At 48.1% G+C, this 25,544-nt stretch overlaps 1 protein-coding gene across 4 annotated transcripts in view; it reads left to right on the forward strand.

The window, feature by feature from the left end:
* Evi5l (ecotropic viral integration site 5 like) overlaps nt 1-25,544 on the forward strand; it is a 45,843-nt gene that overhangs the window by 12,489 nt on the left and 7,810 nt on the right. For 2 of the 4 annotated variants that reach the window (XM_038346353.1, XM_038346351.1), the window contains exons 2-14: nt 5,782-5,966; nt 8,740-8,929; nt 9,960-10,184; nt 10,292-10,366; nt 10,995-11,120; nt 13,128-13,271; nt 13,494-13,583; nt 14,956-15,053; nt 15,143-15,203; nt 22,036-22,089; nt 23,086-23,118; nt 24,107-24,247; nt 25,143-25,271. In XM_038346353.1, coding sequence (XP_038202281.1) covers nt 5,815-5,966; nt 8,740-8,929; nt 9,960-10,184; nt 10,292-10,366; nt 10,995-11,120; nt 13,128-13,271; nt 13,494-13,583; nt 14,956-15,053; nt 15,143-15,203; nt 22,036-22,089; nt 23,086-23,118; nt 24,107-24,247; nt 25,143-25,271 — 1,518 coding nt within the window. In that variant the 5' untranslated portion in view covers nt 5,782-5,814. Of the gene's footprint in view, nt 1-5,781; nt 5,967-8,739; nt 8,930-9,959; nt 10,185-10,291; nt 10,367-10,994; nt 11,121-13,127; nt 13,272-13,493; nt 13,584-14,955; nt 15,054-15,142; nt 15,204-15,384; nt 15,680-22,035; nt 22,090-23,085; nt 23,119-24,106; nt 24,248-25,142; nt 25,272-25,544 lie in introns of those variants that run through there. The other 2 variants (XM_038346352.2, XM_038346354.1) reach the window with 2 other exon arrangements.

Raw genomic sequence — 25,544 nt, forward strand, 5'->3', positions numbered from 1 at the left:
TTCCCTTTGTTTTTTTTTTGTTGTTGTTGTTGTTTTGGGTTATTTTTGTTGTTGTTGTTGTTTTCTTTTTTTCTCTTGAATTTGTAATCCTCCTGCCTCAGACACCCAGGTGCTATGATGGTATGCATGGGCCATCATGCATGGTTTCCCAGATAATTTTATTTTGGGGGACAGGGTCTCACTATGTTGTCTTAAACTCACGCTTCAGCCCAGTCTGACCTTGAACTTCTGGTCCTCCTATACTAGCTTCCTGAATATCTGAAATTACAGACCTGCACCACCAGGCCCTGCTCCCTATCTTCTGTGCCAGTTCATTTGCAGCCTAATTACACCTTTTGATTGGGGTGTAATTCATAGAACATAAAAGTCATCCACCTAAAGTTATCACATGCATAGTGTTGTACAGCCATCACCGTTATCTAGTTCTAGACGCCTTTAGCCTGTAGGCAGTTATTCTACTTCCTCTTCTGTCTCTGCCCCTGGAAAGCACTAGTCCATTTCTTGACACTATAGATTCATCTAATCTGCATATTTCATGTAAGTGGAAACATGAAACTTGTAACTGGATTCTCTCACTGAACATAAGGTTTTTTTAAGGTTCACCCATGTTATAGAATATATCAATGTATCCTTCCTTTTGTGGATGAGTAATACTCCAGTGTTTGTTTTGTTGAAGTGTTCATCTTTTGATGAATACTTGCATCATTTGTGCTTTGTAGCTACTGTGAGAGGTACTGCTATGAACACTCATGTGTATACTTGTATGGGTGGATACGTTAGCTGTCTTGGGTAGGACCTCTAGTGGGGAAATTGTTGGATCCTACTGTAGTTCTTTACTTTGAGAAACTGGCTGTTTTCCCATTCCAGGTACTTACCTGGATCTTTTTGTTGTTGTTGTTTTTGTTTTTGTTTTTCGAGACAGGGTTTCTCTGTAGCTTTGGAGCCTGTCCTGGAACTAGCTCTTGTAGACCAGGCTGGTCTCGAACTCACAGAGATCCTCCTGCCTCTGCCTCCCGAGTGCTGGGATTAAAGGCGTGCGCCACCACCGCCCGGCTACTTACCTGGATCTTATCTAGATAGTTTGGTGATTGTTTCTTACCAGGAAGATCCACAGTGACTCCTGCCTTATTGTGGGGGAGGGGTCACCAAGTCTTCTGAAGGATCTGGGGAATGATGGAGCTACTGAGAGCCAGCTGGCAATCTTGGCTAGCCCCTGGTAAAAAGAAAAATTGAGAGTTTCACCTGTATTAGCTAGGTTAAACCCTGAGAGGAGGGCTGGAGAGACGACTCCATGGTTAAGAGCACCCATATGGTGGCTCACAGCCATCCTTAACTCCAGTTCAAGAAAATCCAGTGCTGCCTTCTGACCTTCATGGGCACTAGGCACACATGTGGTGCACTGACATACAAGCAATAAACATTCACACAAAGAAAAATGTGTGTGTATTATATATATATATATATATATATATATATTGGTTTTCAAGACAGGCTTTCTCTGTGTATAGCCCTGGCTGTCCTGGAACTTGCTGTGTAGACCTGGCTGGCCTTGAACTCACAGAGATCTGCCTGCCTCTGTCTCCCAAGTGCTGGGATTAGAGGCATTCGCCAACACAACACCACCCAGCCAGAAAACTAATCTTTAAAAAATAAAATTAAAACTCTAAGTGCACCACGAATATTAGCTCAGCCTAGCATGCACAAACTTTGGATTCCATCCCTGCATAAATCAGGCAAGGCTTATGCAGAAGCTGTTATCCTAGCACTTAGAGATGAAGACAGCAAGATCAGGAATTCAAAGGCATCCTTAGCTCATTGTGAGTCTGAGGCCAGCCCAGACTACAGGAAGCCCTGCACAGTGACGGAAGGAGAGATGACACACAGGTGACTAGGATGCCCTGGCCAGAGAGGTGAGAAGATAAACAGAGGGCATTTCTTAGTAACTAGATAGGAGAGAACTTCAAGAAAAGAAAGAATGGCCAGCAGCACCCAAATGCCAGTGAGGGAGAAGGGAAAGGAACTCAGAGACACTTGACATCTGGGCTTTCTGTCCCTCACAATCCTTGCCCACCAGCACTATCTTTTCCCAGCCCTCTGCTCTGACTCAGCTTCAGAAGCCCTGAGACAGATGCGGTGGCTGACACCTGTGATACCTAGTACTCAGGAGGCTGAAGGAGGATCACAAGCTTGAGGCCAACCTGGACTACTGTCTTACTTTCTGTTTGTTATGACACAATATCCCGACAAAAGCATCTTCGGGAGAATGGATGTATTCTGGCTCACAGTTTCATGTCACTCCATCATGTCAGGGTAGTCACAGCAGCAGACATCCCGGGGACACATTGTATTCACAATCTGGAAGCAGAGAGACAAGGCTCTGGTGCTTCACTCACTCTCTTGGAATAGTCCCACCCACCATGGGTCTTCCCACCTCCATTAAACTAACAAGAGAATTCCGCCAGCCATGCCACGGGCCCATAAAGCTGAGGAGCGTGAATATCAATGTACTTCAAGAGAATATGTGTGAGTGACAAGAAGTCTGTGCGTATGCAGTATGTCTGAATGTGAAGGAATACATATGTACCCCAAGAGTATAAATCTGAGTATGTGTGTATGTGTTGTATATGTGTCGATATTTATGTGTGTATATGTGAGACTATATGTGCATGAATGTGTGTGTGTGAATATGTATTTATCAGTGTGTGTGTATGTGTGTGAAAGTCTGTGTGGGAGGGAGTATGAATGAAGAGAGCAAGGGTGAAGCACACTCTAAGGCTGGGCCCTCTCTGCTTATCAGACACTGGGTAGTCCCAGGCTACCTCATTATCCATAGGTGCTCTTTCCCTGAGCTCTCAATGCTCCCCAAATCTAGCAGTACTTCTAGTGTCCTCATCCTGCATCCACTACCTCTTCAGTGTTTTCCCAATCCTGAGGCTGGTCTTGCCTAGAAAGGTCATTCTGCCTCAGCACTTTGTGGTCACAGCCTGTCTAACCACAGACTTTGACACTGCAGGAGGTCCTGTAGCAGCCCCTGTCTCTCCCTCGGTAATTAGTAACTTTCAACTCCTGGTTCAGCAGTTTACAACTGCTTGAAAATCTTTAGGATCCCCAGCCAGCCTGGCACTCCCAGAAACCTATAACCCTGGCCTGGGAGGGATTAAAGGATCTACTATGCAGTTTAGGACTGGTGTTCCAGTCTCCAGAACCCACAGAAATGCCAGGTGGTGGTAGTCTGCCTAAGCTTTGATTAACAGACCCTGCCTCCATGAATAAGGTGGAATAGTGATCAGTGATGATTTCTGACATCAACCTCAGGCCTCCACACGCAAGTATACACAGAGAGAGGAGGAAGAAAACCAAATTCCAGAGTTTTGGAAAAAAGATTTGGGGAGCACTCAGGATGGAGATAGACCCTGGATCACAGGTCCTGTAGGAAGCCAAGTTCCTAAGGAGGGAAAATTCTGAGATCCTCACGAGATGAAATGAGAGCTATGAAACCCAGAGCCCCACCCACAATAGAGCATCAATGGAGAAAGAAAGGCTCATGACTAAACTCACAGCTAGGGTGAAGTCCACCTGTCCTGGGAACCCTGGAGTTGACTAGAGACTAGGAAGGTGCTCCCTCCGTGCAAATGGGTGAGCAGTGTTCTCATATTTTCTCTTCGCCACTGTCCAGGAAATCAGATGTCCCTCTGCAGGGACCATGTGAGGCCCTTTTCATGGCCATGAGTCAAAAGTGGATCAGGTTGGGTTCAGGAACATAGAGCAGACTTCTGGGATAAAGCACAGAAGGGTATGGGCAAGTATGAAGGTACCATGCTATATAATCAAGCTGGAGCAGAGATTTCTTCCTGCCTCCACAGCCCCAGGATTCTCCATGTTCTCAGACCCTGCATACTGGCTGGTCTCAAAAGAGGAAATACAGCTAGACAAGAGGAACATGTTCCCAGCCTCTGCCTTCCCTCCCAGAGCCTTTGCCTTTTTTATTTTTAATCCGTGTGCCATCTGTATCTGTGTGTGTGTGTGTGTGTGTGTGTGTGTGTGTACAAGTGAACATGTACCATGATCTGCATTTGGAGATCTTAAGGAAAACTGTGGATGTCAGGGTCTCCTGTTGGTGGCCACTGTGTACTCCACACTAGCTGGCCTACAGATTGCTAGGGATTCTCCTTTGTCTGCCTCCCATCCCACTTTGGGAGGACTGAGATTATAAAAGTGTATTGTAGACTTCCAAACTCATGTCTTCACTGATGTATGTTTTATCCACTAAGCATTTCCATAGACCATTCCAATGCATTTTCTGACCCAGAACTGCTCCCTACCAGGGAAATGCCAACTCTGCCTCCAATCCCTTTCATGCCATAGCAGACCCTAGGAACTCCAGTTCTCAGAAAGACTTCCAGTCCTTGTCTCAGGAGAGATAATAGCAGCCAACATTGATGGACAGACATGTCATAGGCTATGCATAGCATGCTTGGTTCATAGCTACCCTTTGAGACTGGTCTTAATGCATCCTAGTCTCTAGAGACCAGAGAAGCTCAGTGACTAGCCTAAAATCACATAGCTCATTGACAAAGAGCCAGGTTTCAAACACCTGGCTTTATATGAGTCTACAGCTTTTTGTTTCATTTTTATATGTGTATAGAGTTGCACAAGCGAGTGAGTGTGCATGTGGCGGCCAGAGGACAACCGAAGCTGTTGTTAGATGCTGTCTGCTATCTGTCTACTTTATATCTATTTTTACATTTTAATTTTGTATGTGTATCATGTATTTGCCTGCTCTTGAAGGCCAGAAGAAGGAATCTAATCCCTTGGAGCTGGAGTTACAGGCAGTTGTGAACCACTTGATGTGGGTGCTGGGCACCAAACTTAGGTCCTCTGGAAGAGCACTGAGCCATTACTCAAGTCATCACCTTTTTTTAATCTCTCAGTAGTCTGATATTAAACAATTTAGCTAGGCTGGCTGGTCAGTGCACCCCAAGGACCTTCCTGCCACTATCCCTCCAGAACTGAGATGAAAGCACACACCACCACACCAGCATTTTTACATGAGTCTTGGGGATCTCCTCATGCTTATATGGCACATACTTTATAAACTGAGCTATTTCTCAATCCTGGGGAGCATTTGTTTTTATCACCAGACAAGCAGGAAAAAAAGAAAAAGAAAGAAAGAAAGGCAATATCCTCAGAAACCCTCAGAAGGCTAAGCAGATGACCCCAGGAAAAGTATGAAAGAAGCCCTGGCCTGTAGATACTGAGATCAGGATGCCCCCTCTGAACCTTCAGTCCCACTGTATATCCACTTAGTGCACTGGTTCCTGGCACTTTGATGTCAGTGACCTTGGCTTCCCAGCCAGGGAGACATTGTTCCAGCCATTGACACCAGACAATTAACAGTGGAGGGTAACTGCTTCATCTGAGCCAGCAGCACACTCTTCTTGATGAGATGGGGCAAGTCAAATGCCACCATGAGGCTTCCAAGGCAAGCCACTGAAGAGGGCAGAACATAGTCAGAAAAGGTCACCAGAACAGGGGATTCTCTACCCCTGAAGTTTCCCATAGGATCCTTGGGACCTCCAGTGACAGGAAGCCTCTGGCCCAGGCCCTGCTGCTGGATCAGATCTTGGACTGTTGGAAAGGTTGCAGCACAGAGTCTATGGTACACCTGGTAGTAGATGGAAGTGGGAGGTCTGGGATGATAGAGTGTTCTCAGGTGAGCCCAGAGCTGACAGGCCAAGGCGGGCATCCACCAGTGCTAACCACATGTATCTCTAACTCCAGACAGAGCTATAACCTCGCTCCCCCTCCTGGCTGATGAGTCTGCCCACCATGGCGAGCCCCACTCTGAGTCCCGACTCCTCATCTCAGGAGGCGCTGTCAGCACCCACCTGCTCCCCAACTTCTGACTCTGAGAACCTCAGCCCAGATGAGCTCGAGCTGCTGGCCAAGCTCGAAGAGCAGAACCGGTGAGTGAGGAGGAGGAAGGCTGGTTCCTGGGTTCCCAACCTTCACACTGAAAGCTGAACCTGGGCTACACAGTTATAGCTACCACAAGATGCTGAAAGAAGGGTTTCTCTTTCATCCTTGCTATCTGGGCTCAATAAATTGGGTCCCTCATCCAGAAGAGGAAACCTACATTTCAAAAGGTCAGATGAATCTGGCTGCCATTTACAAAGCCATTTTTGAAGGAAGAGGTTAAAGCTCCAGCTGGCCCTGTCTTAGAGGTCTGATTTTGTTTTGTTTGGGGTGGCAGGGGAGGGGTGTCTTTGAGTTTTCTGTCTGTTTGTAGAATCCCCTCCCTGGGGGATTTCAGGCAGGACCTCTACTGCTGAGCCATATTCCCAGACCCTCACTGGGGGATTCTAGAGGAATGCTTTACCACAGAATCATGCCCACAGCCCCTCACAGAGATATTCTAGGCAAGGGCTCTACTACTGAGCCACAACCCTGGGCTCATATCATGACTCAGAAATGAAGTGAATCCAGCAGATCTGGAGACATTGGCCACAAAAAGGTACTTTATTACTTACAGTTTCCAAGAGGAGAAGAAACAACCTGTCAATCAGGAGGCAGACTAGAGCCCGAGGGAAAATGCTGGCCAGAACCTTTGTGTTGGTTTCCATGGGCAGCAGTGGGTGAAGCAGGGCAGGCAAGCATACAGTTCACTGGCTTGAAGCATTTCAGTTAGCTCTGGCTAGAGGTCTGTCCCTGGATGCTGGATGCTCCTCAGCCCTGGTGATAGAAACAGCTGGGAAGTGAGCAGAGTGTAAAAGCTTGGTGGAGGAAGTGGTTAGGGTGTGGACGCTGGATTGGTTGATTTGCATATGAAAGTTCATTCACAAACTTGTGGGCCTTTCCTGTTTTTAATAACAGCCTAGCCCTAGGAGGGACCATCAAATCCTTCCATCTATCCAGAGTCTATAAAGCTGTCAAAGGTGTCATAAAAGGTCCTATCATCCCAGCACATGAATGGCTACAGGAGGAGAATCAAGAGGTTGAGGCCAGCCTGAGCTTTGTAACCAGATCCTGTTTTAAAATAAAGGGCTAGAGTTATCAATGGTAGAACACTCACCAAGAATGTATAGGTCCCTAAATTCAATCTCCATTTCAAAAAATAATAATAATAGCGGGAGGGAGGCTGGAGAAATGGCTTGGTGGTTAAAAACTTAGCTAGTTGCTCTTCCAGAAGATCTGGGTTCAATTCCAAATTGAACATGGTTGCTCACAGCTATTTGTAAATCCAGTTCCCTGATCTTTGAGTTCTGATCTTTGAGTACCAAGCATATAATGGTGCTCAGACATGCAGGCAAAAAACCTAGAAGAGAAACAAAATGAAATATTTAAAAATAAGAATTATTCTGGGTATTGTGGTGCACACCTTTAATCCCAGCATTTGGGAAGTAGAGGCAAGTGGATCCCTGAGTTTGAGGCCAGCCTGACCTACAAAGTGAGTTGTTCCAGAACAGCCAGGGGTATACAGAGAAACCATGTCTTGAAAAAACAAAAATATAATAATAATAATAACGAGAAGGAGGAGAAAGAGGAGAAGAAGGGAGAAAGGAGGAAGGAAAAGAAAACTTATTTTTTAATAAAAAAGAAGGAAGGAAGGAGGGGAGATAGTTTTATTTGTAAAGTCCTTGAATACAATCCCCAGAATCCACATTAAAAACTAGTCATACAAGCATTTAATCCCAACACTCAGGAGGTAGAGGCACGTGAATTTCTTTCTATAAGTTTGAGGACAACCTGGTCTACATAGGGAGTTCCAGGACAGCCAGGGCTACATAGTGAGACTCTGTCTAAAAAAGGAAGAAAGAAAGAAAGAAAGAAAGAAAGAAAGAAAGAAAGAAAGAAAGAAAGAAAGAAAGAAAGAAAGGAAGAAAGAAAGAAAGAAAAGAAAGAAAGAAAAGGAAAAGGTAGTCATACTGAATGCTGACACATGCTTGTAATTCCAGCAACCAGGAGGTAGGGACAGCCAGATTCCTGAGGCTCACTAACCAGCCACCCATGCCTAATTGGAGAGGTACAAGTTCATGAGAGACCCTGTCTCCAAAAAATAATATGGATTCCTGAACAGTATCCAAGGTTGACCTCCAGCCTCCACATGCACGTTAACAGCCATGCACATGCACATATGCATATAAAGAAAGAGAAGGAAGGAAAAAAGAAAAGGGCATGGTTACTACAACTCCAGTGTCCTTGGCACTCTATAACTGCCCTCAGCCAGAACTTGCATTCTGAGCACCTCTATAAAGTGTAGACCATCCCTAAATAAATCTGCTGTGCAGGGTTGATCTGAGAACGAGATGACAAAAACACACTCAGCCCAGGTCTTGGTACAGAAGAAGAACACACAAATGACTTTCCAAGGGCCAGTAGATAAGCACCAGGCTAGGGAGGTTAAGTCACTGGATACGGTCACTTAGCAAGAAAGGCAGCAAGGGGGCTGGAGAAATGGCTCAGCAGTCAAGAACACTTGCTGCTCTCTCAGAAGACCCAAATTCAATTCCCAATGCCCGTATTGTGTGGCTCACAGTCACTCCAGCTCCAGGAGATCCAGTGCTCTCTTTTGGCCTCCACATACACCTATATGCACATCACATGCACATACAAGAGATAAAAGTTCTTAAAGGAAGGCAACATAGATCCAGTCTAAGAGGTCAAGCACTCCAGAGGGCCCTAGTCCAGGACAACTTACTGGAATTTTCTGGCCTCCTTTCTCCCACCCTTCCTGCCCAGGCTCCTGGAAGCCGACTCCAAGTCTATGCGCTCCATGAATGGCTCCCGGAGGAACAGCGGCTCCTCACTTGTATCCAGCTCCTCAGCCTCCTCTAACCTGAGCCACCTGGAGGAGGACACATGGATTCTCTGGGGCCGCATTGCCAATGAGTGGGAAGAGTGGCGACGGAGGAAGGAGAAGCTACTCAAGGTGGCCTGAGGCAGATGTGGGATGAGTATGAGTCTGGCCTGGTCCTTTATTCACCAGGCAGGGCCAGGTAGCCCAGCTTAGGCAGAAGGGCCCAAGTAGAGATGTGCAGATGGGACACAGGGGCAGGAGAGAAGGGGCAGGATGGCAGAGGGCTTTGTGTTTGCTTGCTTTCTGCTCTGGTGTGATGGCGAATACTTATGACCCCTGCACTCAGGACACTGAGGCAAGAGGCTTGCAAGTTGAAGGCCAATTTGTACTGCATAGTGAAAGTTCGTGTCAAAAAGCCAATGGCTTAAAAACAATATGGGTGCTGGGGAAATACCTCTATCTCTAAAGTGCTTGCTGTATAAGCTTGAAGACCTCAAGTTCATTCCCAGCACCTGTAAAAAGATGAGCATGCTGGCACATGCTTGTAATCCCAGCACTAGGGAGGCAGAGACAGTCAGATCCCTAGAGTTCTCTGGTCAGTCAGCCTAGCCCAGTGGACAAGCCCCAGTCTCAAAATACACTGGATGGCTCAGCAGGTAAAGGCACTTGCTGTCAAGATTAACAATCTGAATTATCCTCAGGTCCCACATGATAGGAGGAAATCAATTCCTTCAAATTCAGATAGAAGTTGTTCTATGACCTCCACATGTGTGCTGTGGTATATACTACACACATACAGAGAGAGAGAGTAAATAAATAATAAATGTAATTTAAAATATAACAACAAAACAAAAACCAAGGCAGACACCTCTGAGGAATGACAACTGAGCCTGACCTCTGACCTCCATATACACACATGCACATATATATGAATATACACACAAACAGAAACTAGGCATGATATTGGGTTTGTAGCTTAGTGATAGAGGAGTCATTGAAGGATGGGGAAGTCCCCAGTCAGCACCATGACTACTAAGGAGTGACTCAGATGTCCTCTGTACCATTCTAAAAGCATGGATTGGGTTGGACTTGGGAAGGCTACAGTGCATGGGGCAAAGCCCAGCCCTGGCCTCTCTCCCTACCTCACCCCTCCCCATAACAGGAGCTGATCCGGAAGGGCATCCCACATCACTTTCGGGCCATCGTTTGGCAGCTCCTGTGCAGTGCCACAGATATGCCTGTCAAGAACCAGTACTCAGAGCTACTCAAGATGTCCTCACCATGCGAGAAGTTGATCCGCAGGGACATTGCCCGCACCTACCCAGAGCATGAGTTCTTCAAAGGCCAGGACAGCCTGGGCCAGGAAGTCCTCTTCAACGTCATGAAGGTGAGACCCCAGCATTGGCTCTAGCCACCTTAGCAACAACCCCACTTGTGATGGCTCTGTGGGGGCTGGTGAGAACCCTGCATTCACACAACCTCTTTCCCTTCCAGGCATACTCCCTGGTTGATCGGGAGGTGGGTTACTGCCAGGGCAGTGCTTTCATTGTCGGCTTACTCCTCATGCAGGTACGTGGCCATCCTGGGGTCCATCTCTAAGAAACAGGCACAAGAGGTTTCCCTATATCCAGTGACCTCCTAGGGCCAGAGCCTTCCTCAGCAGCCAGCTCACTATGACCTCTGACAAAGGCCAGGCTAAGCCCCCAGTGGATGGATACAGTGGAGCTAGGCACTTGTGCTGCCTGGGTCCTGATACTGTATCATCCAGGACAGGGACAGGGCTTAAGGAACAGTTGGACAGGGAAGAACCATAGATCAAGGATTTAGGTGTTTATGGGGGCCCAGGGACTCCTCCAGAGAAATCAGAAGGCACAGAACAGGGAGAAAGACAGTTAGGCATGAGTGGGGATGTCCTGACCGGGTAGATGAGACTGGGGCACTACTAGCAAGGTTTAGGTACAGTTCCTTTGTTTCCTGCCAGTGGCCCTCGCAAATAACATCAGCTATGGGTTTTTCATCAGTACACGGTACTGACCATATTTATGGTTTATTGGACGGGTCCCAGTAGCCAGGCATAGTAACAATAAATATAAGTGGGACAGAAACTGGCCCCTGTGTACCATGTCACAGTCCAGAGTCTGAGTATGCCCTTCTGTTGCTCAACACACACACACACACACACTGCTGGTCCCTCCAGATGCCTGAGGAGGAGGCGTTCTGTGTGTTCGTGCGACTGATGCAGGAGTACCGGCTGCGGGAGCTCTTCAAGCCCAGTATGGCTGAGCTGGGACTCTGCATCTACCAATTTGAGTACATGCTACAGGTAAGCAAGCCAGCTATCTCCAGAAAGCCCCCAAACTGGAAATGCTAGGCCTGAGAAATCACCCTTGGGAGCTGGAAATGTGTCTCAGTTGGTAGGATATTTGCCTATCATGCATAAAGCCTTGGGCTCCATCCCTAGCACTTTATAAACTGGGCATAGTAGTACACAACTGTCATCCCTGGACTTAAGAGGTTGAGGCAGGAGGATCAGAAATTCAAGGTCAGTCTCAACTGTATAGTTTGACAGTCAGCCTGAGTTTAATGAGACCCTGTCTGAAAGAGAAAGGGGGTCAGGGAGAGAGGTGGCAGAGGTAATGTCCCTGGAGCCTGTCAAGGAGGTACATACCTTGATCCTAATGCTTGAGTTTATGAGATTGGATGATAACAAGTTCAAGGCCACCCTAGGCTACTTAGTGAGGGTCTGTCTCAAAATCTACGAGCTAGGAGGTTGGAGCACGGGTCATTGGTAGAGGACTTGCTTAGCATGTGTAAGAATCCTGGTTTGAATCCCTAGTTCTGAGGTGGAGGTAAAGGATGAAGTAAGAGGACATGGGAAGAGAGAGAAGGAAAGACGTAAGGAAGGGAGGGAGGGAGAGGCAGGCCCAGAAAGGGACTCCTGTCTTGTCCCCCAGAGATGAAAGAACACAATCCTGGAGCGTGCTGGGAGGGACAAGGCTAGTCAGGACAGAGGCCCCTTGACTCTGAAAGGGGCTCCCAGAACCACTAAAGCAGAGTGGGAGGAAGAGGGCTGGCTCCATGTGCTAAGGGTGTGGTGGAAGGAGGAAAAAGTGTTGTCTGCCTGCCTCTGCTGATTACGGGGAAGCTGCAGACATCTCCATTTATAAATAGCAACCCCCACAGGGCTCACTCCTGGCTGGCAGACAGAACCTAAGTGTTTATGCTGCACACACACGCATGCACACACCATTCTTATACTCTCATACACACTGGCCAGCTACAGAAAAGAGCCCTTGGCAAGAAAACTGTGCCCCCAGTGAGTTATCAGCGAAGGCCCCTCTTTTAGGTTCTGAGGATAGGGGAGTAGAGCTCCATAGGAGTTGATAGTCATACAGACAGGAGGTCAGGCACCTACAAAAATGAATGTTGAGGGCTGAGGTAGCAGGCTTGCCTAGCATTTGTGAGAGTCTAGGTTTGATCCCCAATATACTTCCCTACCCCACAATAAGAAAAGAAACTTCATAGCTGGGCATGGTGGTGCACACATTTTTTGTTGTTAAATAGTTTTGTTTTTTGAGACAGGGTTTCTCTGTAGGCAGTCCTGGAACTTGCTTTTAGACCAAAAAATAGGTAGAGACAGCTGGATATGGTAATGGATGCCTTTAATCCCAGAATTTAGGAGGTGGAGGCAGTCAGACCCCTGTGAATTCATTAGCCAGCCTGATCTACATAGCAAGTTCCATATAGTGAGGAATGGGCCATATAGTGAGACACTGGATCAAAGAAGATAGCAATATCAACCTCTGACCCCCCCCACACACACACACACACACACACACACACACACACACACACACACACGAACAGATACACACATACCCACAAATAGAAAATAATTTGATTCCCAGCATCTTCCCTCCTCAAAGTTAAGTGATAGCAACCCCAGGCTGGAATACCTAAGACCTTCACAGCCTAAGATTTACAGAGCCCAGCAGATGTGCATCTATAGCACAGAGAGTCACTGGCTCAAGGAGGAAGCCCCTAAGCCCTGACACCTTCTCTAGCTAGTTTCCCCAGTGGTCTGCTACTATCTGCCAGCCAGAAGTGGAAGTCACTCGCACTTTGACAGCATTTCCTCAAGCCCTGCCTTCATCCCCATGTCACTCAACGTTCCAGTATGCCTCAGCTTTCCCCAAACACAGTAGCTGAAAAGGACCTAAGGCGGACCTAGGTTTCCCAGGATGGGTCCCCAAATGCTCCTTGGAAGTGAGGGGCACTGAGGCTCAATGCCTCCTTCTCCATGCCCACCAGCCTCCCCCTTCCCACACAGGAGCAGCTTCCGGACCTGAACACCCACTTCCGATCACAGAGCTTCCACACATCCATGTATGCATCATCCTGGTTCCTCACACTTTTCCTTACCACCTTCCCCCTGCCTGTTGCCACCCGGGTCTTTGACATCTTTATGTATGAGGTGAGTGCCCTATAGGGCACCCCTGCCCACTCCACTCTGCATGTGGAAGGAGTCACATCCCACCCCAAGAAAGAATCATGACCAATCAACTGGACAAAAGAAGGGCTAGGGTGTGAGGTGGGTCTGAGTTTCCCGGTGGGAGGATAGGAAGCTCACTGATGGGAGGACAGGGACCTTCTGGTGGGAGAACTGAAGGTTCGCGGGCTGTGGTTGCTTTTGCAGGGACTGGAGATTGTGTTTCGAGTCGGCCTCGCTCTGCTGCAAGTGAACCAGACAGAGCTGATGCAGCTGGACATGGAGGGCATGTCTCAGGTGAGTCAGGGTGGCTGGGAAGGTGAGACTGCCTCTGCCAGAGGTGACAGGCCAGGAAACCTTCCCTATGACCAGAAGGGAACTAAAGATATGGCTGGTTGGTAGAGTGCTTGTCTAGCGTGCATGCAGTCCTGGGTTCCATCTCTAGCACTACATAAACAGGCATCCCAACACTCAGGAGGTAGAGGCAGGTGGATCAGAAGTTCAAGGCTAACCTGAATTCTACAAAACTCTAAGTTATGAGGCCCTAGCTTCCCAATGGAAGTCATTCCTGAGCATCTGGGATCCTTTCTCATCCCCTGAGGCCTTCCTGAGGAACCCAGGCTCTGTCAGACACAGCCAGAGCCAGCAAACTAACTAGCACTGGGAAGAAAGGGAGGCCAGCACTCAAACTGATTTGGGGAGGTCCTATCCACTCTTTCCTGCCCACTTGTTGCAAGTCTCCAAAGCTTGCCTGCAAAGTAACCCTGGCTGAAATGGGAGACTTTACATATGGTTTGATCCCATCTCTCATCCTGGGGGGCAAAGGAGTGAACCAGCATCTTGCTTGGGGTAGCCTCCTACCCTGCCCCTCCCTGCCTGGGCCTGCCCCTGGCACAGTATACTAGAGCAGAAGCCAGCTTTCCCCTCACCATGGTTTCCCTATCACACAGGCTCCTACCCCCTCCCAGCATCTTCCAGCTGGTGCTTCAGGAAAGAATACACAAAAGCCACAGTTGTTTCTGTGAACACGGACATCCATTGTCCAAGACTGCCTGAGGGGGCCAGCTGGGCGGAGGAACAGGACCTGTTGTCCACTGGGCTTGTCTACCCCCTTCCTGAGGAAGGTTTCCCCATGCTTAGACCCCATTCATCCCAGCCCTGCCTTCAAAAGGTCCTCTAGCCTGATAGTTTTTTAACTTAATTTTATTTATTATTGTTGTTAATGTGGGGATTGGGGAGAGGAAGAAAGAGGGAGAAGAACCCCTTGGCAAATGGTTAGATCACAATACTCACAATTCAATTCTCTCCTTCCACTCTGGGTTCTGAGGCCCAAACTCTTTTTTTTTTTTTTTTTTTTTACTGTTGGCTCCAGGGACGCAAGTCAGGTCAGGCTTGGACGACTTGCCAAGCTGGTCCCCCCACCCCCAGCCCTGAGCCTGATTCTCTCAAGTTTCCCCCAAAGGCATCCTGGGAAGGCAGACCTTCCGGTCTCCCCCAGCTGTTCCTTCGGCAGACATTCATTTGCACTACAAATGCCGGCTGAGTAGTCAAAGTCAACAGCCTAGGAGTTGAGAGGAGGGAGCTCTTGGCTGTAGCAGGACCCAGTGACTTCTCAGGCAGACCGCGATGGTCAGGACCCTTGTGACAGTGACTCCCTGTGTCCCCACAGTACTTCCAGAGAGTGATCCCCCACCAGTTTGACAGCTGCCCGGACAAGCTGGTCCTCAAGGCTTACCAGGTCAAGTACAACCCTAAAAAGATGAAGAGGTCAGTGCCTCGGAATGGAGATCCCGAGAGGGAATCCCTCCCCAACCTCGGGGAGGCGGGCACGGTGACCTTACGCCCTGTTCCCGCAGGCTGGAGAAGGAGTACGCAGCTATGAAGAGTAAAGAGATGGAAGAGCAGATCGAGATCAAAGTAAGTTCCAGAGGCATGGGGGAGGGGAAAGATTGGAGCCCTGGAGGCTTTCCCTCGCAACTCCAGAGATGGCCGCTAGAGGGCAGTCCTATTCAGCGCATGGGTGGAACGGGCTGAACTGGGCATCGGGCCTGAGGCTCCTGATGACCCTTGCCGACGTGACCTTTCCTTCACCTGCCAGCCCAGAGTGGAAGCGCCTGTCCCAATTTGCATGTTCCAAGAGGTGGTCACACAACAGTAAACAAACAAGACAGTCAAAATTCCTTGCCTTCATGCCCCTGAACCTCCATGTCATGGGGCGACAGTCAATAAATCACTGAAGTAGTGTGAACTCCAGATATAACCACACAAGAGAGACAGATGCGCCTGGGAGACACTCCAGGTCCAAGAGTCCAGTGTAAAGGACCTAGGGTAGCAGACATGGACCTGGTGGGCAGGAGAACACCCAGAAGATTGAGAGAACGGGAGACTTCGCAGTTGGGGGCTAAGAGAAGAATGGCTCAGGCAAGCAGGAAATGTAGGCTAGAGCATGGGCGCCCACTGAGGGTCCTGGATGCACTAGCAGCCGACTTGCCAGCCCATCAGAATCAGTTTCTTGAGTGCACAAAATAAATCTCTGAGCCCAAACTCACCTCTTGATGGCCTCTGCTTTACCCCTTATGTGATTTCAGCTGTTTACCCAACAAACATTGATTGAAACAAAGAAGAGACCTGGTCTTAAGTAACAAGGATGTGGCTTCCCAGATGAAAGCAGTCTTGAGCACCTACAGTCTCACAATACCTCCCCAAGGGGTCCCAGGCCCTGCAAAATATAGTCCAGGGCAGGACTTAGAAGAGGGAAAAGAGGAAGGCTCATACCCAGCTAACCCTTGGGAGGCCCCACCTACCCCACCTAACAACTAGCTACAGGTCTCCAAAACCGGCTGGCCAAGAATGAGGGTCCTGCCACCAAGTATAGAACACAAGTCCACACACAGACCTGGTTCTGTCCTCTCCGGTTGATGAGTCGACACAGTTAGCACTAGTATCCTTCTAAGGACCAGGTGTGTGATCCTAGAAGGTGAATTCACCTCTCTGAGCCTTGGAGTCCTCATTTGCAAACTGGGGCTTTTGCTACACTGTTCTTAGTACTATCAGCCTTGTGGGCATCATTCCCACCTCCTATAGAAAGTCAGGGCAGAATGCAGATGATCCAGATCACCTGTCACTTGTGCCTGCGAGCTGAAGCACCTGGCCCAGCTTGAGGGGTCCAGAAAGTGTTCTATCCTGGGTTTGTGAATCAGTTTACAAGGAAGGCAGCTTGAGTGTTGCACAAGACCAAAATGTGGTTCTTGCTGTGTGCAGACAAGGAACCTGCTCTCATCTGGTGACCGTGAGGCTACACATCAGACTGAAAATTCCCCCTGAGATTTCCCCAGAGACCTTGAAGAGTAAGGTGGACACCTTCACATAGGGCACAGGTGTCCTGCAGTTTGGTCTTTCACTTTTAGCCTGTTTTAAAACATCCTGATTTGATGCCACGCAGTGATGACACACACTTTTAATCCCACACTCAGGAAGCAGAGGCAGGAGAATTTCTGAGTTTGAGGTCAGCCTGGTCTACAGGATGAGTCCCAAGACAGCCAGAGCCACACAGATAAACCCTGTCTCAAAACAAAAAACCAAAACAAAAACCACCCTTACTTGTTTGAATCAGGTAAAACAAGATAACAAGGACATGGACAACTGCCTTTGAAAGAAGAGTGTATTGGGGCTGGGGCTGTAGCTTAGTGGTGAGCATTTGCCTAGCATACACAATTTCTTGGGCTCTATCCTCGGCACAGAACAAAAGGAAAAGAAAAAAAAGAGGGCAAAGGAAATGGCTCAGTGGGTAAAGTGCTCGCTGTGTAAGCTTGAGGGCCTGAGTTCGATCCCCAGAACTCACATAAAATAACCAGTAGTAGTGGTGTGCTTTTAATTCCAGCACTGGAGATGCAAAGACGGGCAGGTAATGAGCGAGTTTAGCTAAACTGGTGAGTGCTAAGTGAAAGAGGAGAGGTGAGGCTGGGGGATGCCTCTGTAGAGCGCTTGTCCACAAGTGAAGTAAAGGCCTGAGTTCAGCCATCCCAGAGCCCAGCAGTAAAAGCCAGGCAAGGTTGGTGTGTATCTGTAACCTGGGATCAGGAGAAGTAACAGGCAGATCCATGGGACTCATTAGCCAGCCAGCCTAGCTCAATCCATGGGCTTCAGCTTCAGAGAGAAACTGTATTTAAAAACTAAAGTGGAACAGGTATGGTGGCACATGCTTTTAATTCTGTCAGGCAGTTAAAGCAGACAGATATCTATATGTTCAAGGCCAATCTTTTTTTTTAAAAAAATATTTATTTATTTATTATGTATACAATATTCTATCTGTGTGTATGCCTGCAGGCCAGAAGAGGGCACCAGACCCAATTACAGATGGTTGTGAGCCACCATGTGGTTGCTGGGAATTGAACTCAGGACCTTTGGAAGAGCAGGCAATGCTCTTAACCTCTGAGCCATCTCTCCAGCCCCTCAAGGCCAATCTTGTCTACATGATGAGGTCTAGCCCAGCCATGGCTACATACTGAGACCCTGTCCCAACAAACACAGGCATAGTGTCACAATCCTATCATCCCAGAACTGAGGAAGTGGACTTGAGAGGAACAGGAGTACACAGTCTTCCTCAGCTATATGACACATTAGAGGCCAACTTAGGTTACATGAGACCCTGTTTTAACAAAATAACAGAACAGGCTGGAGCCGGGCATGGTGGCACATACCTTTAATCCCAGCACTTAGGAGGCAGAGGTGTACTAATTTCTGTGAGTTTCAGGCCAGCCAGGGCTTAAAGTGAGACTTTTTCTCAAAATATAAATAATAAAATAACTTTAAAGTAAATAAGTAAAATTTCAAAATAAATAATTTAAAGACTGACCTCTGGCCTCCATATGCATGTGTGCACTAGAGCATTAGCTTAAACATATGTCTGTACATACACACACAAATATGCACACACAAGTATACACGAAAAAAAAGAGAGTTGGTTACTCTGTTTCAAGAGGAAAAAACAGGACATGTCAGTCAGAGAACATGGAGGCAGCACTGGCCAGAACCTTCAACACACTTTCCACAGGAACGAAGAATAAAAGCAGGGCAGGTGTTGTCAGGCTCAGGACAGGCAGGGTAGGTAATGTAAGCAGGCAATTTGAGTGATTTTTCTCAACTTCAAGGAGATTTCTCCTAGTATTTATATCAGCGCTGGACCATTAGGATGAGAGTGGTATCCATTTAGTAAGCATCAGGTAAAAGAAGGTTGAGGACTTGGGTTCTGGACTTACTGCTTTTGTATTGGAAAAAAAAATCCATACCTGCCGTCTAGCAATTAGTTAGTTCTGAAATGTATTATCTCTCCCAAGATAGCAAGGCCTCAGGATGCTGAAGCATCATAAAACAAGAGACTTTCAGAGTCACCAAGTTGGCTCAGTGGGTGAAGGCACTGCCACCAAGTGTGATGACCTGAGTTTGATCCCCAGGACCCACATGGTAGAAGGAGAGAGGTGATTTCTGCACGTTCTCCACAGGAGGACCATGGCATGTGCACACACAAAGTAAACATATAAATGTAAATACTGAAATGCAAATTTTTATTTGAGGATTATTTTTGTTTTGGTTTGCTTTAATTTCTTTTGTATTTTGTTTTGTTTTGTTTTAGATGGGGTCTTCTATGCAGTCCTTACTGGTCTTGAACATGACTCCCCAGTATTGGGATAACAGGCATGTGCCACCATGCCCAGCCTCATTTACTTATTTTTATTGTTTGTTTTTCTTTTTTCTTTTATGTATGTATGTATGTATTTATTTAGAGTGGTTTTTTTGTTTTTTGGTTTTTGGTTTTTTGAGACAGAGTTTCTCTGTGTAACAGTCCTGACAGTCCTGGAACTTGCTTTATGGACCAGGTTTACCTCAAACTCACTGAGATCCACCTTCCTCTGCCTCCCAAGTGCTGGGGTTAAAGGCGTGCACCACCACCACCTGGCTGTTTGTTTTCAACCTTAGACAAACATGTGAGCAGCAATGAGTTTGTAGTGGTCTTTGTATATATAGTACAAGCTGTCCTCATAGCTGCAATCCTCCTGCCTCAGTACTGTAATTACTGTGCCACCATCCTCAACTGGAAAAAAAAATTTGAAACAGGGTCTCATATAGAGCAAGTATATGACCTAAACCTGCTTTTTAGCAAAGGATGATCTTGACCTCATGAATGCTGAGATTAGAGGTGTGTGCAATCACAGTTTATAGGGCCTTGGGTATTGAAACCGGGGCTTAAAGCATTCTAGGCAAGCTTTCTACCAAGCTACATCCCCAGGCCCCCACTCCAAATTTTTTTGTAAACTGACCGGTGTATAGCCCTACATACCCCTCATTCATTCTGCCTCCTTTTTTCCATTTTGGGTAATCAGCAAAGAGAGGAGTCATCTGCCAGGCCTGCCCAATCTTCTCTGTGGGTGGTGGTGCTAGGTGCAGTGATCAGCTGAGTTCAGTTTGGACAGAGCAACCCAGGAGTTACAGGCTTCCCTGTCTCTTAAACAGTCAATCCTCCCTGGCCTTAAACAGTTCTGATCCAGCCTTGCTGAGAGGCTCAGCTGAGGCTCTGCTTCTCTGACTCGGCTTCCTTACACATGATGTGAGTCGGCGACTATCAGATCCATAATTTGCTCCAGTTGCTGTCTGGGTGTTTATCACTGTCTCCCCCAGAAGCAGTCCAGGACCTGTTCTGTGTAACCAGCCCATAGAAAGTATTCTAGCTTCGTTTCTGCTGCTGTGGAAATACTCTGACAAACAGGCAGTCTGGAGAAGTGGCCCAGCAGTTAAGAGAACCAGTATTCACAACTGCCTATATCTCTATCTCAAGAGATCGTCTGGTCTCTCTAGTTGTTGCATGCACATAAAATAAATAAAGCTTTTTAAACTTAAGGCAAGAAAATATTTATTGTAGCTAACAATTCCAGATTACAGTTCATTGTGACCGGGGAAGTCACAGCAGAAAGAGCTTGAGACAGTTGGTCACATGGCATCCAGTCAGGAACAAAGAGATGCTTGCATGTTGGTCAGCTCTATTTCTCCACACTTGTAGTTCAGGATTTCCTGCCTGGGGAATGGTGCCTCCTACAGTGGGCTGGCTCCTCCCACATCAATTAAGCCTACCAAGAAAATCCCCTACAGACATGTTCACAGGCAAACCCAATATAGACAGTCCTTTATTGACATTCTCTTCCCAAGTGATTCAAGATTGTATCTAAACCCAACTAAACCCAACCCTCACAGCCAGGTAGGACTCTCAGCTATCTACTAATACAAATTATGTATTCATAACCAAGAGGCTGAGGATGCTAGCTACAGCACAGCTGCATACATCAGCTCACTAGAGGGTCATGGGGGAACCTAAAACCACAGATACTTACCCTAAATTCCTCATCACAAAACAGAAGGCAGAGCCAAGCATGGCATGGTGCACCTCTATAATCCCCTAGAAGAGGATTATAGAGGTAGAAGGATTAGGGCTCAAAGCTAACTATACTATATAACAAACAGGAGAATAATAACCAAGGCAATGTCTCTAAAAGGCCCTGGGTTCTATCCACACCCTGGCATCACACCACATACACAGCATCATGGTACACACCTACCATCTCAGTTCTCAGGTGAGAGGAGCAGCATCAAGGAGTCAAAGGCAACCTTAGATCAGCAAGTTCTAAGTCAGCTTGGGATGTATGAGATCCTGTCTCAGAGACAATGATTAAAGCAAAAGTCACCTACATGTTCAACACAGGAGGCCACAGTTCTGAGAGGGAGCTTGTTCCAGAGAGTCCAACTTAGGGGCTGGTAAGACCAAAGCAAAAAGTAGTCAGGACTGCCTCGCATCAGCTTCTCCCCAAACACAGAGGCCTCTCTGCCCTTGAAAGATCAAGGCATCAAGGCAGACTTCTGAGGGCAGTGTAGATGCTGACTGCTCCTTACACACACAGAAAGAGAGAGAGAGAGAGAGAGAGAGAGAGAGAGAGAGAGAGAGAGAGAGAGAGAGAGAGAGAGAGAGAGAGAGAGAGAGAGAGAGAGAGATCATGCCATGAAAGTGTTCTGGGTTGTTTCTACTGAAGGTTTGGATTTTTAAAAAAAAAAAAAAAAAAAAAAGTCATTTTGAACTCAGGAGGCAGAAGGTAGGTCTCTGTGAGTTTGAGGCCAGTCTTGTCTACAGAGCTAGTTCTAGGCCAGCCAGTGTACACAAAAAAACCTTGTCTTGAAAAAACAAAATCATCATCAGTTTGAGACGGTATCTCATGTAGACCAGTTCAGTATGTAGCTAACGATGAGTCAGAATTTATGATCCTCCTGCCTCTGCCTCAAGTGTGGAATTACAGGCATGTACCACCAGCCGGGACTTTGTGAACCAAGGGCTACCATGTGTCCTACGAAAGCACTCTACCAACTGAGCCACATTCCTAACACCAAAACCGTTTTAACTTTTTTATTTTATTTTGTGTATGTATATGGGTGTGTATGCAATAGCATACATATGAAAGACCAGAAGACAACTTGTAGGAGTCACTTCTCTCAGCATGCACCTTTATCCAAGAACTATCTTGCAGGTCCTCAGTATTTTTAAATGAGCCATCTACACAGGAATATGTCTCATTTTCTGAAATTTCTGACCCAGAACAGAGGGTCTCTAAGGGGACCTTCCTTGACCTCTGTGGTTGGTGAATGGGGATTAAGTGCCTATAAGTGTTCCGGTATGTTCCGGTTCTGAAGCGCTCTTCTTCTTTCTCTGTAGAGGCTTCGTACAGAGAACCGACTGCTCAAACAACGGATTGAGACCCTAGAGAAGGTGAGGAATGTGGGTACCAGCTGCTAGGTTTTAAATTTCCAGGCCTCAAAACACCCAGCAACCATTAAGGCTGGGTCATTGCTCCGTTCGGAACCAGTTGACTGAAACCTAGGTAGGGAAGGCACAGTAGCCATACTCTTGTAGTCTCAGCACACAGGAGGTGGAGGCAGGAGGATCAAGAGATCAAGGCCAGTTAACCTTGGCTCAACAAAATATATGAGTGGTCTTTTATTCAAACGCCCGCAACCCCACTTAGATTTGGGCTGCCCAGTTATTAAGGATTCTTGGAAGGTTTCATCCCACTCTGGATCTCAATTCAGCCCCTAGGGTTGCAGCTGAATCACAACTCAGTGGATGGCAATCACAAACTACATGGGTGGGAGGATGAGCTCTCTCACTGGGCCACAAGGAGCCCTAACCTGTAATTTGTCAGTCTCACCCTAGAAGGGAAGGGAGACAGAATGGAGGAGGGGGGAGCCTCACCACTTGAGGTAGAGCGGCATGGATTTGACCTCGCACCCTACTAGATTAAGGATGGGGGTGGTTTGGGTGATTTAGCATGACTCTGAACTCTACTTCCTGCTCCTTGGTGCTCCTCATTTGACTATTCGCCAACCACAAGGAGGTAGTGGGTCACAGAGAGGATGTTATTACCACACCAAAAGCCTCAATTCTTGTTTTCTCTCAAGATTAAAATGCATTCCCTGTCCCAGCCCTCTCTGAAGAGACATTCCTGCTGCTGAGTTTTCTCAGCCCAGTGCACCCCGACCTCCCTACCCATATGAACCCCCCTCCAGGACGGAGCTGGCTCTGGCTTTGGTCTTTCTCCGGGTCCTCTTCGCTGGTTCTCTGGTCTTCACTCCTCTCTCCCCTGCTTCTAGAGGTAGCCCACTGCGTTAGTGACAAGTGGTTCTTGTCTGTCTCTCCCCCTCTCCTGTCCCCTGCCTTCTGCTCTGCCTCCTTCCCCTGTTGCTGGGAACCCCCTTCGCCTGGTAGGAGAGCGCGGCCCTGGCTGATAGGTTAATCCAGGTACTGTAGCCTTTCCATATACCTCTGCACTCTTCATCCCAGACCCTTCCTGGGTCACTGCACAAGACAGCCAGTAACCACCTCTTTCCTGGCCACTGCCATTCTGGGGGCAAGGGGGCAGGCCTGGCAACTTGCATGGAGGGAGAAGCTTCCAGGGAGACCAATGCTTTGAGGGAGGGGGGCATGTGATCTGGAGACAAGCATCATGATGGGAGGCATTTGTGGGAGTGAGTTTAGGAGAAAACTTACACTCAGCATGGGCAGGAGGCTTCCTCCACCAAGGGGCAACAGATGCCAGCCCAATAGGGCTCAGGACCCTTAGAGCATTTGGTTGTAGGCCTTGACATGTGTTGTGCTAAGCTTACATGAACGTGCTCACCCACAGGCATGCATGCATAATTGCAGGCACATACACAACCCTTCTGACTCCTCTCTGCTTCTGCCTGCCACCCCATCACCATCTCTCACTCGGCTGCTTCTGCTGCTGCTTCATTCTTGGATGGCTTTTCTAGAAGCTTCTGCATAGCACCCAGTGGCTCCGAGCCTGGAATGGGGGACAAGGAGTATCAAGTTGGGTGGGAGAGAGGATGTGGGTGGAGGAAGTGACCCCCAGGGAGAGGTGTATTCCACCTCTCAGAGGCCTTTGGCACTGGATAACAATCTTTCTCTTCATTTGGGGCAGAGGCAAAGAGCCACAATGAGAAAAGAAGCCCGAGCTTGGGAGTTGGGGGCATTTGTCACTTAAGCTGGCAGTACCTCCAGAATGTCCAGACTCCCAGGATCCATCAGGTGGCCTGTCCTTGCCTGTCTCCACCCCCACCATCCTGAGGCCTGCTTTGGGGCACCCCATCCCAGGCTCTGAGCACTAAAGGCCATGCCTGTCTCACTCTACCCCTCTCACATCCTCTCTGAGCCTCCCAGAGGCCAGGCCTGGGACCAAGGCAGATAGTCACGGCACCCTTCCCACCCCCATCCTCACTGTGCTCAGGGGCAGGTGACACGGGCACAGGAGGCTGAGGAGAACTATGTCATCAAACGGGAGTTGGCAGTGGTGAGACAACAGTGTAGCTCGACTGCAGAGGACCTTCAGAAGGCGCAGAGCACCATTCGGCAGCTGCGGGAGCAGCAGGTACCAGGCGTGTGGGTGGGGTTGACTGGCAGGACCGCACCTCCCACAGCCCATGTGCCACTCCTGCCTTCTGGCCCTCGGGGACTAGAGAGATATAAGGTGGGTGGGGGTATCCGGAGGCTAGAGTGGATTTGCTGTCCCTCACAGCCAGCTACCCCTAGACTCCACGGGACATCCTAAGATTTCCATTTCCCACCCTGAGGTGAGTTGTCTTATCTCGAGACTAACCAGTAGGGTTCCTCTGGGTGTCCAGTATGAGGAAACGAACAGGTAGGTAAGGTCTAGACCACTGTCCTCAGGCTCAAGAGGAACATTAAAAAAGGGGGGTACCCTAGAAGAGGGGTACCTCATGAGGCCTGAAGTCCATCTTGACCCAGGAAGTGATGCTGGCACAAAGAGTCAGAATTCCTAACAGGACAGAGGTCAGATGGATGTGGCTGGGGAAGGGGGTGTCTTTCAAGGCCAGATTGGGATGGTCCCCTAGAGAAATGCCCTCTCAGGCAACCAGAGCAGAAAGAGAAGGTCTTGGTTTTGACCCAGAGGCCCAAAGGTAACTTTCTTCCCTCCTGTCCTTACCTGTTTTGAAGTGGGGCCTGTCCCTGACCATGCCATGTATATGATCCCGCAACTCACTACACCACAGGAGCACATGCCCTGCCCATGGTCCTGGGACTGAGTCTTGGAGGCTCTCAGGGGCATCCTGAAGTCATGGAAAGTCCCATTCCCAGCATCTCTTCTGTGCAGTGTTCCCTGGAAGGTAGCCAAGCCAAGTGCCATGAACAGAGTGTGGGTTCAACCCAGGATGCCCCAAAACTGGCCCTCTGGCTCGTTAGCATGGAAGCTAGCCACTGTGCAGCAGTCTAGACCAGGGACCAATGCTGTTCTTTGTCTCCAGGAAAACCCACGCCTCACGGAGGACTTTGTGGCCCACTTGGAGACAGAGCTGGAGCAGTCACGGTTACGTGAGACAGAGACTCTGGGGGCGCTTCGAGAAATGCAGGACAAGGTTCTGGACATGGAAAAGGTATGGCTAGGAAGGAAACAAAGGTCTTGAGTGAGTTTTAGAAGCGTCAGAAGCCAGGCATTGCCGCATACACCTGTAATCCCAGCACTGTGGTAGAGAGGTGGGAGATCTCTGGTTGGCTGACTGGTCTTTAGCCTAGCTCCAGGTTCAGGAAGAGACCCTATCTAAAGGGAATAAGGCAAAGTGATGGGGTCACCTCTCATCATCCTCTGGTCTCTTCAAACATGCACACATACACACATGTGCCTATAACACACAGACACACCACACACA

The sequence above is a fragment of the Arvicola amphibius genome, chromosome 10 (assembly GCF_903992535.2).
Source record: "Arvicola amphibius chromosome 10, mArvAmp1.2, whole genome shotgun sequence".
In the NCBI taxonomy this organism is placed as follows: Eukaryota; Metazoa; Chordata; class Mammalia; order Rodentia; family Cricetidae; genus Arvicola; species Arvicola amphibius.